General features: G+C 38.7%; 1 protein-coding gene and 3 long non-coding RNA genes across 5 annotated transcripts in view; 1 reads left to right on the top strand and 3 right to left on the bottom strand.

Annotated features, from left to right (window-relative positions):
- Positions 1–522: 522 nt before the first annotated feature.
- Positions 523–9,628, bottom strand: ppp4r3b (protein phosphatase 4, regulatory subunit 3B). Of its 2 annotated transcripts, XM_030156453.1 has the most exons (16): positions 9,159–9,626; positions 8,537–8,592; positions 7,983–8,081; positions 7,172–7,795; positions 6,715–6,792; positions 6,218–6,334; positions 5,917–6,033; positions 5,610–5,741; positions 5,407–5,509; positions 5,260–5,301; positions 4,383–4,541; positions 4,115–4,284; positions 3,874–4,013; positions 3,582–3,730; positions 3,352–3,494; positions 523–2,541 (listed from the first exon to the last, which is right to left on the bottom strand). In XM_030156453.1, exons 1-16 carry the CDS (start codon positions 9,298–9,300, stop codon positions 2,437–2,439), a joined length of 2,376 nt encoding a protein of 791 aa, XP_030012313.1. In that variant the 5' UTR covers positions 9,301–9,626; the 3' UTR covers positions 523–2,436. The 2 variants fall into 2 exon arrangements, with proteins under 2 accessions (XP_030012313.1, XP_030012312.1); XM_030156452.1 differs by having other exon boundaries at positions 3,352–3,730; positions 9,159–9,628.
- Positions 6,330–6,804, top strand: LOC115434486 (uncharacterized). The gene is made up of 2 exons (XR_003937544.1): positions 6,330–6,495; positions 6,533–6,804. It is a non-coding gene; the product is annotated as an uncharacterized LOC115434486 (long non-coding RNA).
- Positions 9,629–10,826: 1,198 nt separating the features above from the next.
- LOC115434588 (uncharacterized) lies at positions 10,827–11,687 on the bottom strand. The gene is made up of 3 exons (XR_003937556.1): positions 11,587–11,687; positions 11,123–11,291; positions 10,827–10,964 (listed from the first exon to the last, which is right to left on the bottom strand). It is a non-coding gene; the product is annotated as an uncharacterized LOC115434588 (long non-coding RNA).
- Positions 11,688–11,694: 7 nt separating this feature from the next.
- Positions 11,695–12,925, bottom strand: part of LOC115434587 (uncharacterized) — a 1,244-nt gene continuing 13 nt past the window's right edge. Inside the window, exons 1-4 of the long non-coding RNA XR_003937555.1 lie at positions 12,543–12,925; positions 12,272–12,450; positions 12,110–12,181; positions 11,695–12,026 (exon numbers count right to left, since the gene is read on the bottom strand). The exon at positions 12,543–12,925 is cut by the window's right edge and continues 13 nt beyond it. This is a non-coding gene — a long non-coding RNA (uncharacterized LOC115434587). The remainder of the gene's footprint in view (positions 12,027–12,109; positions 12,182–12,271; positions 12,451–12,542) is intronic.

Below are 12,925 nucleotides of genomic sequence, written 5' to 3'. Positions count from 1 at the left end.
TTATGTTGACAGATGGAGTAGGCTGTGCTGGCTGTTGCCATGGTGAGCCCAGCATTTGATTGAAAGGTGATGGGCTACATTTACATACATAGTCTATAGGATGATTTGAAGTGCAAATATGACCCTGAATTTACCAAATATGACTATGTACACTGACGACAAAAATGTACTCAAATGCCAAGTTATTGCACAAGAGGAAAGCCAACAGACATGAGTCACTTAGAATTAAAACTGTGAAAACAGCTCACTTGTAAAGTTTAGCTGTGTTGCAAAGTAAATTTGTCAAGATTCATTTGTGATAGTTACTCAATTTATTAGAGTACAGAGAAATAATTTTAAGAGCTCTTCTGACATTGTAAATGGGCTTCATTGCATATTTTTGAACAATAAATTTGCTTGGCTTGAGTTCTGTCCTAATAACCGTCCTGGGATGAGAGGAGTTGAGGTCTTGAATTAGATCAGTTACAGCTGCTGATCCGATTGCCAATCCATTAACTATTGAGACAAAGTTAGATTCACAAGTTCAATGTCAGGGTCACATTTAATTTCAAATTTTATCAAATAAATTCATACAAATGTTAAGAATGGATAGTGGTAGTAAATGCACTTGGTACAAATTCTTCAAGGAACAGTGGTGCAGAGTGCAGGTGGAAGTACAGTATACTGCTCATTTACTTCTCCCTTAAAAACACATATTGGCATCAGTTTGATTTGTGCTGCTGTGCAAAAAAAAAAAAAAACACTCAATGGCTAAAGACAGGTTGTCTCCTTTTAGTATGTTTACAATAAGAGAGAAGTTCTCCTAAAATATACTGATCAAATACCACCTCTCTTATCTTTATTATGATGAATAAAGACAGGCTAAACCTCAATGTGTCATTTCTCTCCAAAAGGTACAGTGTGACACAGGCCAGTTATCTGGGGAACTGCACCCAACACTTCTGACTTCCTGAAACGGTATTGAATATCCTGGACCCTAGAAACTCATTCAGTCAAAAATATGAGATGTTTCACCAGTGCAAAGACAAGTCAGCTTCTTGTTTCTCTGAGCCTGAGATCAATCTGGGGTGAAGTTACTGGAGACAATAAATCTCAGTGCACAAACAGCTCAGGTTTGTTACCCTTATAAAGGAAGAACAGGGCTTAATGTGCATCATAAGGAGACAACGCTGAGAAAAAACAAAAAAAACACCAAAATAGAAAAATTCAGGCATCCTCAAAATGTTGGCTGCAAAAATGACTTTACTGCAGTTTTAATATGTTATTTTTAAAACCAGTATTTGCAACTTCTCTCGCATTTTACATTGAATCAAATGAACTGTACTGAAAGGGTGAAAGTGACCCCACCTTTTGTGCAACAACAACAAAAAAATACACAGGTAGGCAGCTCTTTCCCCTTTCAAAATCAGATCAGGGGCAAATGATTAAAAAGAAAAAAATAACATCTGTACAGTACTTTTAACAAATTCATGAAATAACAGGATTTCTGGCGAACACAGTCCTGTGTGAGACGGGTGTGTTTGTGTTGTGTTTGTGCCTTGGCTTAAGTGACACCATGGCTTCAGATAGTTGAGTCCCGCTCGTCTGGAACAAGGCCTCACGTCTGCTGAGTTTTCTGGTACATTTCTTACGTCCCTTGTCTCAACATTTTTGTCTGAATTATCTATGTTGCCTATATCCCTATATCCCCAACAAAATATGAACAGATCTGTGGCAGGGCGGCACACGCTGCTTCAGCCAGTCAAGCTCTCTACAACTATGACGGCTAGTCCTGCTAGCCTGACTGGCTCTCTGAACAGTTCAGACACTGGCTGGTTGTGTTCTGGCTTCCTCGGTCTGCCAAGCTCATTGGTTCAGGTTTGAGGAAGTAGAGAGGGAGCTGAAATGAAGACACGAGATACGGTGCTGTAGTTCTGCAGCTTCCTTGCTACTGTTGCTATAGCAACAGAGCAGAGCTAGGAACTCACTTGGCACTGCAATTTCCACTGCAGCCTCTCTGGTCGTAAGTAGGATGGTGGTGAAGGAGGAAACAGTTGTTCAGGAGGAGATAAGAACTGGGAAAGCAGTATCATGAGGGACACAGGAATGAGTCAGCTAAAGGGTCAATAAAAACACAGGAGAGGCATTTGGTTCTTCTGGAGGAAGAGGCTGATGGCAGGGTGTAAGAGGACAAAAAAACAAGAGGTTGATGGAGCAGATTGTCTGTCTTTCCAGTAAAAGACAGCATCTCCACGTCCCTCCCTCAGTCAGAACGGAGGCATGGAGGTCAGGAGGAACTGAGGGAGGTTGGAGTTTGCCTTTGCCCGTCTCCTCAGTGAGACTGGGTCAGAGACTGATAGGTTGCACAAGCAGGTCAAGGACCAATGAGACGACCAGGAGGGAGTTTAGGTGGGACTTAACATCTGTCCACTGCAATCCAACAGAGGTCAAATAACTTTAGGAGCTAAGACGAGGCCGCTTCCTTGGAGACTGCTCTTCCTCCTCATCTTCTTCCTCTTCATCCTCATCGTCAGGGTAGTCAACCAAACCGACAAGTGCAGTCTGAGTAACAAGACATTTAAAATAAAAAATAAAAAAAAAACACTTAGTGCATTTAGTTGTGCCCACCCAGAAACATGTAATGTTGTGGAAAATAGATGCGACTAAATGCTTTTGATTCGTTTGTTGCACCAGAACAAGATACATGCTCCAGCTGGTGTAGACAGATGGACAGAACTACAAAATAAACCTTCATTTGAGCCATTAGGGCTAGTGCAGATTTCAAAATGTTAAACATAAGGTTTTTAAACCATTATGATTGCATTCTTAAAAAAATAGATACAAATGAAAATCAGATTCTCACTTTGAAGTTCACATGGTGAATAAACCACATCGAGTGGCAGCAAGTGATATCATGGCTTTATGCATTCCCAATTCATACAACCTTAGAGTTTCTAACTTGAGCTTTTCTCATACATAGTGCAGCAAAGCTTTGCATGTTTCACTTAAAAAAGGCTTCAACCAAGTACTAGATGTGCTACTGTTTAGCCACATTTTGGTGAATTTGCTCATCTTAGATGAAAAAAACAGTAACAAAAGACACCACATTGTGTACTTTGATAAACTCTTCCATGGCTGCAGTTTGGATTAATGCGCATGTGCCGTGTGCAAGTAAAATGTAATCCATATTTTGTAATCCAGTCAGTCATACTGGAAATGTTTAGAAGCTCAAATTTGATTGTAGGCTTTTTATGGACCAACACAAACCCCATTTATAAAATTAAGCTTGTCTCACATTTTCCTACCATCCTAATAAACACCCATATTTAGAGTACTTAAACAGGGATGAGGATGTGTGGAGCATTTTATTACCTTTACTACTGGTGTAGCAGGAAGAGCAACAGTCTTCACAGAGGAAGTCGAGCTGCTGTTGTTTACAGAGACAGCTGCCGAGGCAGGTGGGATTACAGCAGACTTCCCATTGTTGTTGGCACCATTGGCTCCATTGGCAGCTCCTGCAGTAAAAGACAATGTAAACATCAACATCGAAGGCTGCTCCAGACAGAAGAGAACACACTGAGCACATACAAGTAGTTTCCTACCTTTTTTGGCCTCCATGTACTTGCCATAGCTGTCAGAAAAGTCATCCTCCATGCGGCTCTTCTCCACAGTCTCACCATCATCGTCGTCGTCATCATCGTTGAACCACAATTCCTCATCTTCATCCAATGACCTTGCATCCCGGCGATATCTAGAAGTTACAGTTAAATATATTTCACATACAGTGCTGATAAATGGAAAAACATGGTTTTCATAAAGGAATTTTGAGATGTGAAAAATAAACAAAAAAACAAGCATAGAAGACAATTGTCCTCTGGATTTGGTGTGACTTACCTGTTGAGCCTCTGACTTTGCCTGTCTTTCTCCTGCTCGTACCGGCCTTTCAGGCCCTTGAAAGTCTGGACATACTCAATGGATTCAAGTGCTTTGTAGAAGTTATCCACAATGTGAGCTATGAGAGACTTGATGTCCTCCTGGAATAAAATAAAAATGGAGAAATTCAGCAAAAATGTTCCATTTTAGTGCTAGGTAAACTTACTGACAATTAGTGTTGAGAAGGTCTGTGTCTACGAACCACTTTTATGAACTCAAAGAGCTCTATGATGGCTGAGTTGAGTAGATTGTATCGTGTACCATTGTCCAACAGGGCATTAATGACAGGTTCAAACAGGTTCCCTTTTATGATGTAGCGGTTATAGTACTCATCCTTGAGGCCAATGATTCTGCGCATGAACCGCAGAGCACCTGGGAAAGTTTTCATTCATGGGTCATAAGATCTTGTAAAATAGAAGCTGGACAGAACAAAACATCTAAAATGTAGTCAGTGATGTGTTGGAACTTACAAAGTGCCAGAAAGGTGTGTTTAGAGTTCATGAGCACGAGTACTCTCCTGAGCAGATCTTTGTTCATGATATAGGTCTTGATATGATATGTATGGTGCTCCACACAGAAAGTCAGAAGCTCCAGGATCAGTGCCAGCAGCTGTGCCGTCTGGAAGTTATCTACACCAACACAGAACAAAGCTATTTCATACCATACTATGATGCAAAACAGCATATGCATGAAGTAGTAGACTTCTAAAGACAACACAATAGTGTTATACACATTTCAAAATAAATTATTTAAAGGATAAAAAGACTCCAAGATGTGCACAAAATTGTCTCTATTCATTAAAAGATATACATACGGTATATACAAATAAACCCATTTAATTCACACTTTTATGGTAATTAACAACAAAATACTATAACATTTATCACTCAGGGTTCCTACAAGTTGAATTTAAGACTTTTTAAGACCATTTTAAGACTACTTAGAATTTAATGCCCATTTCACAGCCATACTGGCAAAAAATTTGTGACTCCTAGAATTTAGGAAAATGTATTTATTTACTCCAATGTCTTGATTCCCACTGTTCACCGGGGACTGCAAAGTTAGCGATAATTGGTTCCCATTTTCAATATAAATTGTCAGGTTGCAATGGGTGGAACTGAGTCTACTAACGTTACTGTCTTTGAAGTTTGGACATTTAACAGACACATTTAAACACAATACAGCCAACAAGTTTATGGCAACATAACTTAAGACCTACCATATCAAATTTAATACCTTTTAAAGGCTTTTTAAGGTATTAAATGCAGATTTGTAAATTCAAGACTTAAGACTTTTTGAGGCCCTGCGGGAACCCTCATCATTAGTGTTAATTTATTCAAGACTCACCTGGACAGACTGGGTTGATCTTTGCTGATCCTTCCTGCAGATCTGAAACGTCAATGACACAGGTGAGGGTAAAAAACACATCCCCTTGTGAATTTGTCTTTCAGCATAAAACACTCAAGTTAAACATAAGTTCTTTTTTCATCTTACCTTTTGAGGTTTTGTCATGTGCTGTGTTGGCCAGCAGTGGAGCAGTAAGAACATGCATGCAGTACTTGTAGAAGAAACTTAGGAATTCAGTCTTCTCAGTTTTCTGACAAAAAACAAATCCAGAGTGCACATCATGTTATAGTGCCAGGATAGACTATAATCAAATTCTTCATGATTCATTACTATATTTGGATTGTACTTACATTGGTGGAAGCCAGCATGTTTTCAGGGTCAATGAGCGTCCTGAGCAGACCCATCAACTGGACAGCACCTCCCAATTCTGGGTCAGAGTCACAAATCATCTGCTTGATCACCACATTTATGAGCAGAACGTCCTGTAAGAGATGCCACACCAAAATACTTACAAGACAATATTATATCAAATACAGAATAACACAAAAACTATATACTGCAATAAAAACTGAAAACTTGTATGCTACTCAAACCAGTGCACCAAATGTAGACATCAATATCTTAAAAAAAAACAATACAAAACAAAACAAAACTTACATCATCTGTCTGCTGTGGCTCTTGCATGACAAACTCCCTCACCATGGAGGGACTGAATTCCACAAGGTAAGAGAAGATGTCTGTTGCTGCTGCTCTCACCTGCAGATCATCCATTCCCTGCCCACAAAAGAACATTAATGTTTGATTAAAAAAAAAAAAAAAAAATGGACATAGATGATGAATGCAGTAGATGCAGTATTAAAGACAATTCCACAGGAAAGTAATTTACATTCAATGAAACAAATGTCTTATGTCCTTAAGTATTATATTTATTTACATTGACACATAGCCTTAGACGTACCATGACTATTTCCAGAGCAGGTAAGATGCCAAGGTTTGCAAGAGTTTTAAAGAAAGCATCTCGGTTTTGTGGCTGCAATGTTTGTGAGAAAGCACAGAACTCCTTCACAAAATTCACCTGAGGAGAAAAACAAACAGCAGTTGTTGTGATTGTCCATTTGGACACACAGCTTACAATCAAGTACAAATGACCAGGTTGCATTTGGAAGACTATAGAGGATCAGGATTTGTCTTTTCTGGATTCATTTTATGCATGCCAGTTTTGCCAGAAAGCAACCGGTAAAAATATATAGGACAATTAGTTAAATGTTTGAAGGTGGAGAAGGATTTCACAACAAGTCAATGATAATACTGCTGCTTAATTTAGGATGCAATGTGTATGAGTGGAAACATTGACAACTACACAAAAAGTCAGAAAACACTAACATCTTTTAATTGTTGCAGACAACAGAACATAGAGCATGTCCCAAAATACAATCAGGCCCATGTTTGACTTACAAGCTCTCTTCTTTTACTATCCTCTGTTGCTTCATCTGTGAGCTGTGCAAAGACTTCAGTTAGGAACTTTTCATCCTCCTATGCCCCCCCCCCAAACAAAAAAAAAAAGAAATAGAATAGAAACAGAAAAATGAGAAAGCATTTTAATAGACAGCACAAACGAGTGCCATGTTCACTTGTAGGTGACACAAAAGAAACATTCACAAAGACGACTCCTGAATGGTAACAGAAGCTGATAAATTTGTATAATTTCAACATATACAGCCAACCCACAAAAAGGGATTTTATTGTCTTTCAGACCCATTACCTCAGTGTCAATTTGATTTTTCATTAATTTAGGAATTACAGACTGGCTCAGAATGTAGGTTTTCTTACTATCATAAAACTACTAGAAAAAAGTTATAATGATGCTGACAGTGATTCACAAGAGGATAAGTTATACTGTCGGTAGACGTACCTGCAACATACTGACAATCTCCACCTTGTTAAAAAAGATGAAGGAAGTCAGCGTGGAGAGAAAGTTCTCTTCAAAGACAGACGGTGTGGGTAGGATGATGTCCTGGATGTACTGTACCCGGTAGGTCTGGTGTATCTTCTGCCGCAGCTCAGAGTCCGTGATAGGGATCACCTCCTTAAACTTTGCCGTTTTGGTCAAGAACTCCCTGTGGCGTTTAGGCTGAACAAGTGCTGGGTCATACTCAAGGCAGCCCACCACATCCATGATACAGTCATCAGAGAACATCACCTCAAACAGAGCTGCCTTATTGAGGAACAAAACACCTCGGACGATCTCATAGAGATGATGCAGACCTTCTCTGTTATCCAGGTCCTCACATACTCTGAAAAGACCCAGAAGCTTCTTGATGTAACCCTCACTCATCAAGGCAAGGGCAAGTTTTTCCCTCCGGATGGGTGATGACAGAACAGAAGTGACCAAGTCAGCAATCTCCTCCAGTCGGCTCAGCTCACAAGGAGGAAGCTCCACCAGGTGGCTTGTCTCAGGGATTTCTTCAAAGCGTTCCTCCTCAGATTCATCGATTGGGTCCTGTGTTATATCAACAGCAGGGTCCTTCCCTTGCACCTAAAATATGTACAGTTCATAAATGTGACCCTCAAGTAGGAAACAGTGTCAACATGTTGCCTACCATCATATTTAGCTACTTAATATAGTCAAATTTCTATACAGTTATATGATCAAGAAGATCTTCATGGACAAAATATCAAAGGTCATTGGATATACAAAAAATAATTTTAAAAAATGACTTTACCTGACAAATTTTCTCCCAGATCTCATCACAACCAGCCTTCTCCTGGAAGCTAAGAGCCAGGTCATAATTATCTGCTTCAGACCAAACAATCAATGTGTCCTGTACAGAAGGGGGAAAAAAATAGGATGTTCTGTTCACAGAAAATCTACCCATACACACAGATGGACAAAGACTATCAAACATTAACACACACAGTTAATTTAGAACTTTAAACAAACATTCTAGCTTTATTTTGACTAGAGATGTTTGGGTGTTAGAAATAACAAGTATAACGCTAGGAACCGTCCTTTCCATTTAAACCATATGGACAATTCTGTAAAGACATCAAATTTTGGAAACAAAAAAATATTCCAGAGTAACAGAAATTTTCTGCTGGTACCAATTGTAGATTGTTGCTTCCAATTACCTCACTCAAACTGCTCTGAATGCATCACTACTGTACCAAACAACGTGATACAGAATCAAATACAATCTAAAACTTGTTTGTTGCTTAATTTTAATGAATATTTAATCGTATTCTGGAAACAGGGCATAATCCATTTAACCATTCTTACTTGCTGTTTCTGATAAGCAGTATTTGGGCTTATCTTCGACTCCAACAATAGGGATCCTGAAAGATAAAGAGGAAAACTTATTTAGTATAACTATACATTTGAAAGACAGTGTGTAAAGGCAGTCGATCTCCTGGTGACAGAGCTCTGAAACAATGTGGATTGTAAGGTGTCGCAATGATGCAAGATAAACTTGGACAAATACTTACAGGAGTGATTTACCTACGTTGTCTAACAGCTATTATGTTTAACTTTTTAAAATAGTTTTCGCTACATAACACTTTTCAGTTTACTTTGATATGCAACAGCAAGTTTTTCGCTTAATTGCAGACTTTGAGGCCCCCCATGCTACTTGCCTCACGTAGCCTGCTTTACGTTGACCAGCAAGCTAACGACCACCAGCTACAACTACATGTGTTTCAGCAAAGGGCAACATGCATACTTCTTTTTAATACGACACTATCCGAGTGTCAAATAACGCAGTAAGTTGACAACTAAGGCTGATATTCTAATCAAATGCAAACTGCCCAAACATTACCTGTCCGATCAACAGCTAACAAGCTAACACTAGCGAGCGTAGCTTTAGCTAACGTCAGTGTGGCTACAGCCTATGCTATGAACTTACCATCCGATTCGGCCCGAACTAATAGCGATATTCCCTTAAGTCTTTCAACAAATGTAGACGAAACATGTCCGGTACCCCTATCGTCCCACTGACGGTCTTCATTTAGCGTATATACTTTCACTCGCCGCCGAGTGTCCGACATGGTTAACCGAGTCGCAGCTAGCAGGCTAGCTGGCTGCTAAGAAGCTATCACCTCACCCTGTCTAGTGTTTTCCTACCCTCGACCTGTTAACTTTGTTTCCACCCGCATGTTATTAAAACATGCACGTCTGAGTAAATTTCACGAAGCTGATGAAATATTTTAAAGGCTATTTCGTAAAGCCATTACGTTTCGGACGTAAAACAATTCAACAGGAGGCCAAATATTAACCAATAAAATTCACAGAGAACACAACAACTCTAACGGCCTCTTTGCTAACGTCCACAAACCGCCATCTTGTAATCCGATCTTGTGTTCTTTTTCTTCTTCGACGTCAATCAAGCGCTAAACTGCCGCGGGATCTCCTCCTCCAAGCGATATCAACCAATGGTAGAGCCGCAAACCTGCACCCGCTACCTGAACAGACCAACATGCGCCTCCTACAGGCGAGCCCCGGTATGGCAGGTTTGGTTCTTTCGGTTCCAGTGTTCCGTCAGTCGAGCATATTTTGTCAGAATAGCATTCCCACATTTGATGTTCCAATAGATAATAATAATGAATAGCTGTTAAATACTGATACGTACTTTTATACAGCGGTATGTTATTCTGAAAGGTTAATATAAGCGCGCAGAGCAGCATTTTTATTGCTGCGTTCTTCTGACAAAGGACGTAAACAGAACAGCTCACCTCCTGTTTACACCATGGTATGCTGTTCTGAGAGTTAATTCACGTCCACAAACCTGTAGTTTATTCAGTGGTATGATGTTCTGAGAAGTTGACTGACGATTAAGGAGTAGTATACGTAAACTGTGGTATAGTTCATAGAGGTAAATTCACATGCACCCGAAAAGAAGTTTATACAGTAGGTAGATAGGTCGATTAATTGAATATTATTGTGACAGGCCAAGGTCTGATGGTGACTGGATGGCTTACCTTTACAACAAGATGATGTTCTTGAGTTCTACACACAGATGTCTTTACTGAAATACATGAAAACAATACACCGTAGAACCAAACAAGACAACATATACCCACATAAACCTTAGACATGAAGAACAGTATTTACTCACATAAGAATAGAAGTACTTTGTATGTTACAGTAAGTTGTAATACAGGTCTTTAGTGGATAAAAGTTGACAAGATATAAGTGTCAGCACATTACTGTAGTCGTCAATGTTTAAATAAAAAAGACCAAAAGGAAATCTAATATGAAAACAAGGTTTAATAATGAGATTACAAATGCACGATGTACAGGAAAAGGATACAGTAATGTATTACTTGAAAAAGGAACTAAATATTAAAAAAAAAAAAATCCTAAATGAACTATAAAATACACATATGATACATTATATACACATATTTTACATTATTTACTGGTCACACTTTGAGGTGAGGGAAAAAGAAAAAAAAACATTTGTAAAGGAGGAGGATAATTTAGGAATGTATTACAAATGATTATATTGCATACACTTTGACTAGGGACATACACTAGACGATATTTAGACTGAAGTTCTGTACTTTTTCTTAACCCTTTTTTAAAATACTTCTGCCATTTTTTGTTGTGAATGCGTGGTATTTTCCTCAACCTTTTTTCTTGTGCCATGTTGAGCTTCCCGTTTTTTCTCAATGAATGCACTGCAGTCTTCAGGGAGTGTTATTGAAGACAGCTATACAGATAATGAGAAAGAGAAACAGATAACAGAAACAGATAATGGTCTCTGCAATATACTGAATGTTAGTCAACACTATATAGAAAACCAAAGGTACATATACAATCTCCAGTTGACATCACACTTAACACAGGGCCAGACAGATGGAGACTCACCAGCATTTCAACAGGCACTTCTGAAGGGAATCTTGCTTTTCTCCCATACATCAAGAAAAATGGAGAGAATTTAGCGGTGGTGTGTACTTTTCAGCGGAGTGAAAAAAGTGTTGCATCAAGGTATATGTCCCAATCATCCTGCTTCATATTCACAAGCTTTCCAAGTGCTCTAGGAAGAAAATTTAAAAATGTGTGGATATTAATATGGGAAATTGCTGCCACTCCATTTAAAATATGTTACATATCATGTAGGCATGTTCTGATAAAGTATGCTAATATGTCAGAACAGGAGCATGCAAAGTTCTACTTTTATGCAACATTGGTGTGTATCGATAAAAAGGAACCAAATTCAACATTATCTAATGATATGCAGTCACAAACTAAAATGTTTTGAGAGATAAGTAATGGCTGCAAATAATCAAACCAAAAGTTACCAAAGTAAAGAATACCAATGCCATTCTCACTGTTTGATGTTGTCTTTGGTTTTCTCATCCAGACCATTGGTTTGTACATGGTAGGCTGCAGTTACACCTCTCTCATTGGAGAGCAGTTCACAGAGCTGGTTGTTTATCTTAATGAAAAAGTAAGCATAATATAGTTATGTTGTGCATAAAGCCAAGATGTTGCAAAGAAACTTCTCAAAACCATTACAACATGTGTGCAGCACAGCTTTCTTGATTCTCAAACTCATGTCCTTGGTCTGACAAAATCTGTTTGGGACAGCTGTGTCTATAAAAAATTTTGCTGAGGTTTCTTGCCACTTCCGCTGCAGACTTTGTAGAGGGATGGCTTCCACCCACTTTGAAAAGTAGTCTGTGGCCGTTAAAATATACTGGAAACCAGAGGACATCTTTGGAAGTGGACCTGTGAGGTCAATTCCAACCAGCTCCCAAACAGCAGACACCTGTCAGCAATATACAGCAATATTTGATTACACTAAGCCAACATGGTAATGAATTGATATAGTGCATTACAATAGGTGATCACCTTGATGGATTCCCGCTTTTTATCTGCGCTCAAGGCCGGTCCCACCCTTTGGCCTTTGTCACATTCAGACACCTTGAAAATAAGCATTTAGTTTCATTTCTATACATTTTGATTTGAAATAAAAATAATTACATACCCACTGAGATACTAATAACTACATACCCATTTCTCTATATCTGCTGTCATGCCATACCAATAAAACCTTGAACACATGGCACTTTGGGTTTTTATGAGACCAGTGTGTCCTCTAAGTGGTGAGGCATGAAATTTTTTTTTAAAATTCATGGCCTCATCCTTCAACTTTATAACTCTTCGTTGGCCCCTGAAGAAAATTGCTCCATCTTTTAAAAAAAAAAAAAAAAAAAATCAAAATATTAAAATACCAATACCATCATCAACTCACAGTAATTAATTATGAAGGTTAAATACTGACCACGAATACTGAATTTAGGGGCATACTTCCCTAAACTTTGTTTCTGTCCTTTATTGAATTCTGCAGGGAGAGATGAAAGTGAAAATCTCCAGCTATCGTTTTTATATGGTTATACACTACAAATATGAGAAAAAGACAAACATCTTCTGTAATAACAATTGTGACAATAGTAAGAGCAAATATAAGAAATCATTGGTGAATTCAATGTAAATTAAATATTCCTTCCCTCCTTGCTATGAGGGGTGAACAAATGATTCACTCAGTTGTGCTGATATGCAAGTTGAGCTCTGCACAAAACGACCACCCATAAAAAGTTCCAAAGACAAACTTTCATAAATAATGGTGAACGTAGCCAACTAAGAACATGTGTTGGCAAACTTTTC

Source organism: Sphaeramia orbicularis, chromosome 15, assembly GCF_902148855.1.
Source record: "Sphaeramia orbicularis chromosome 15, fSphaOr1.1, whole genome shotgun sequence".
NCBI lineage: Eukaryota > Metazoa > Chordata > Actinopteri > Kurtiformes > Apogonidae > Sphaeramia > Sphaeramia orbicularis.
The sequence above is the reverse complement of the archived record's forward strand: the minus strand, read 5'-3'. Positions and strand labels throughout refer to the sequence as shown.

Excerpts from the sequence above, each read along its gene's own strand:
- ppp4r3b (XM_030156452.1), bottom strand. The coding sequence starts at position 9,300 with ATGTCGGACACTCGGCGGCGAGTGAAAGTATATACGCTAAATGAAGAC. Across the intron at positions 6,034-6,217 it reads CTGCTCTGGAAATAGTCATG|GGAATGGATGATCTGCAGGT; the intron begins GTACGTCTAAGG and ends TTTTGTGGGCAG. Across the intron at positions 4,014-4,114 it reads TCTTTGAGTTCATAAAAGTG|GAGGACATCAAGTCTCTCAT; the intron begins GTTCGTAGACAC and ends ATTTTATTCCAG.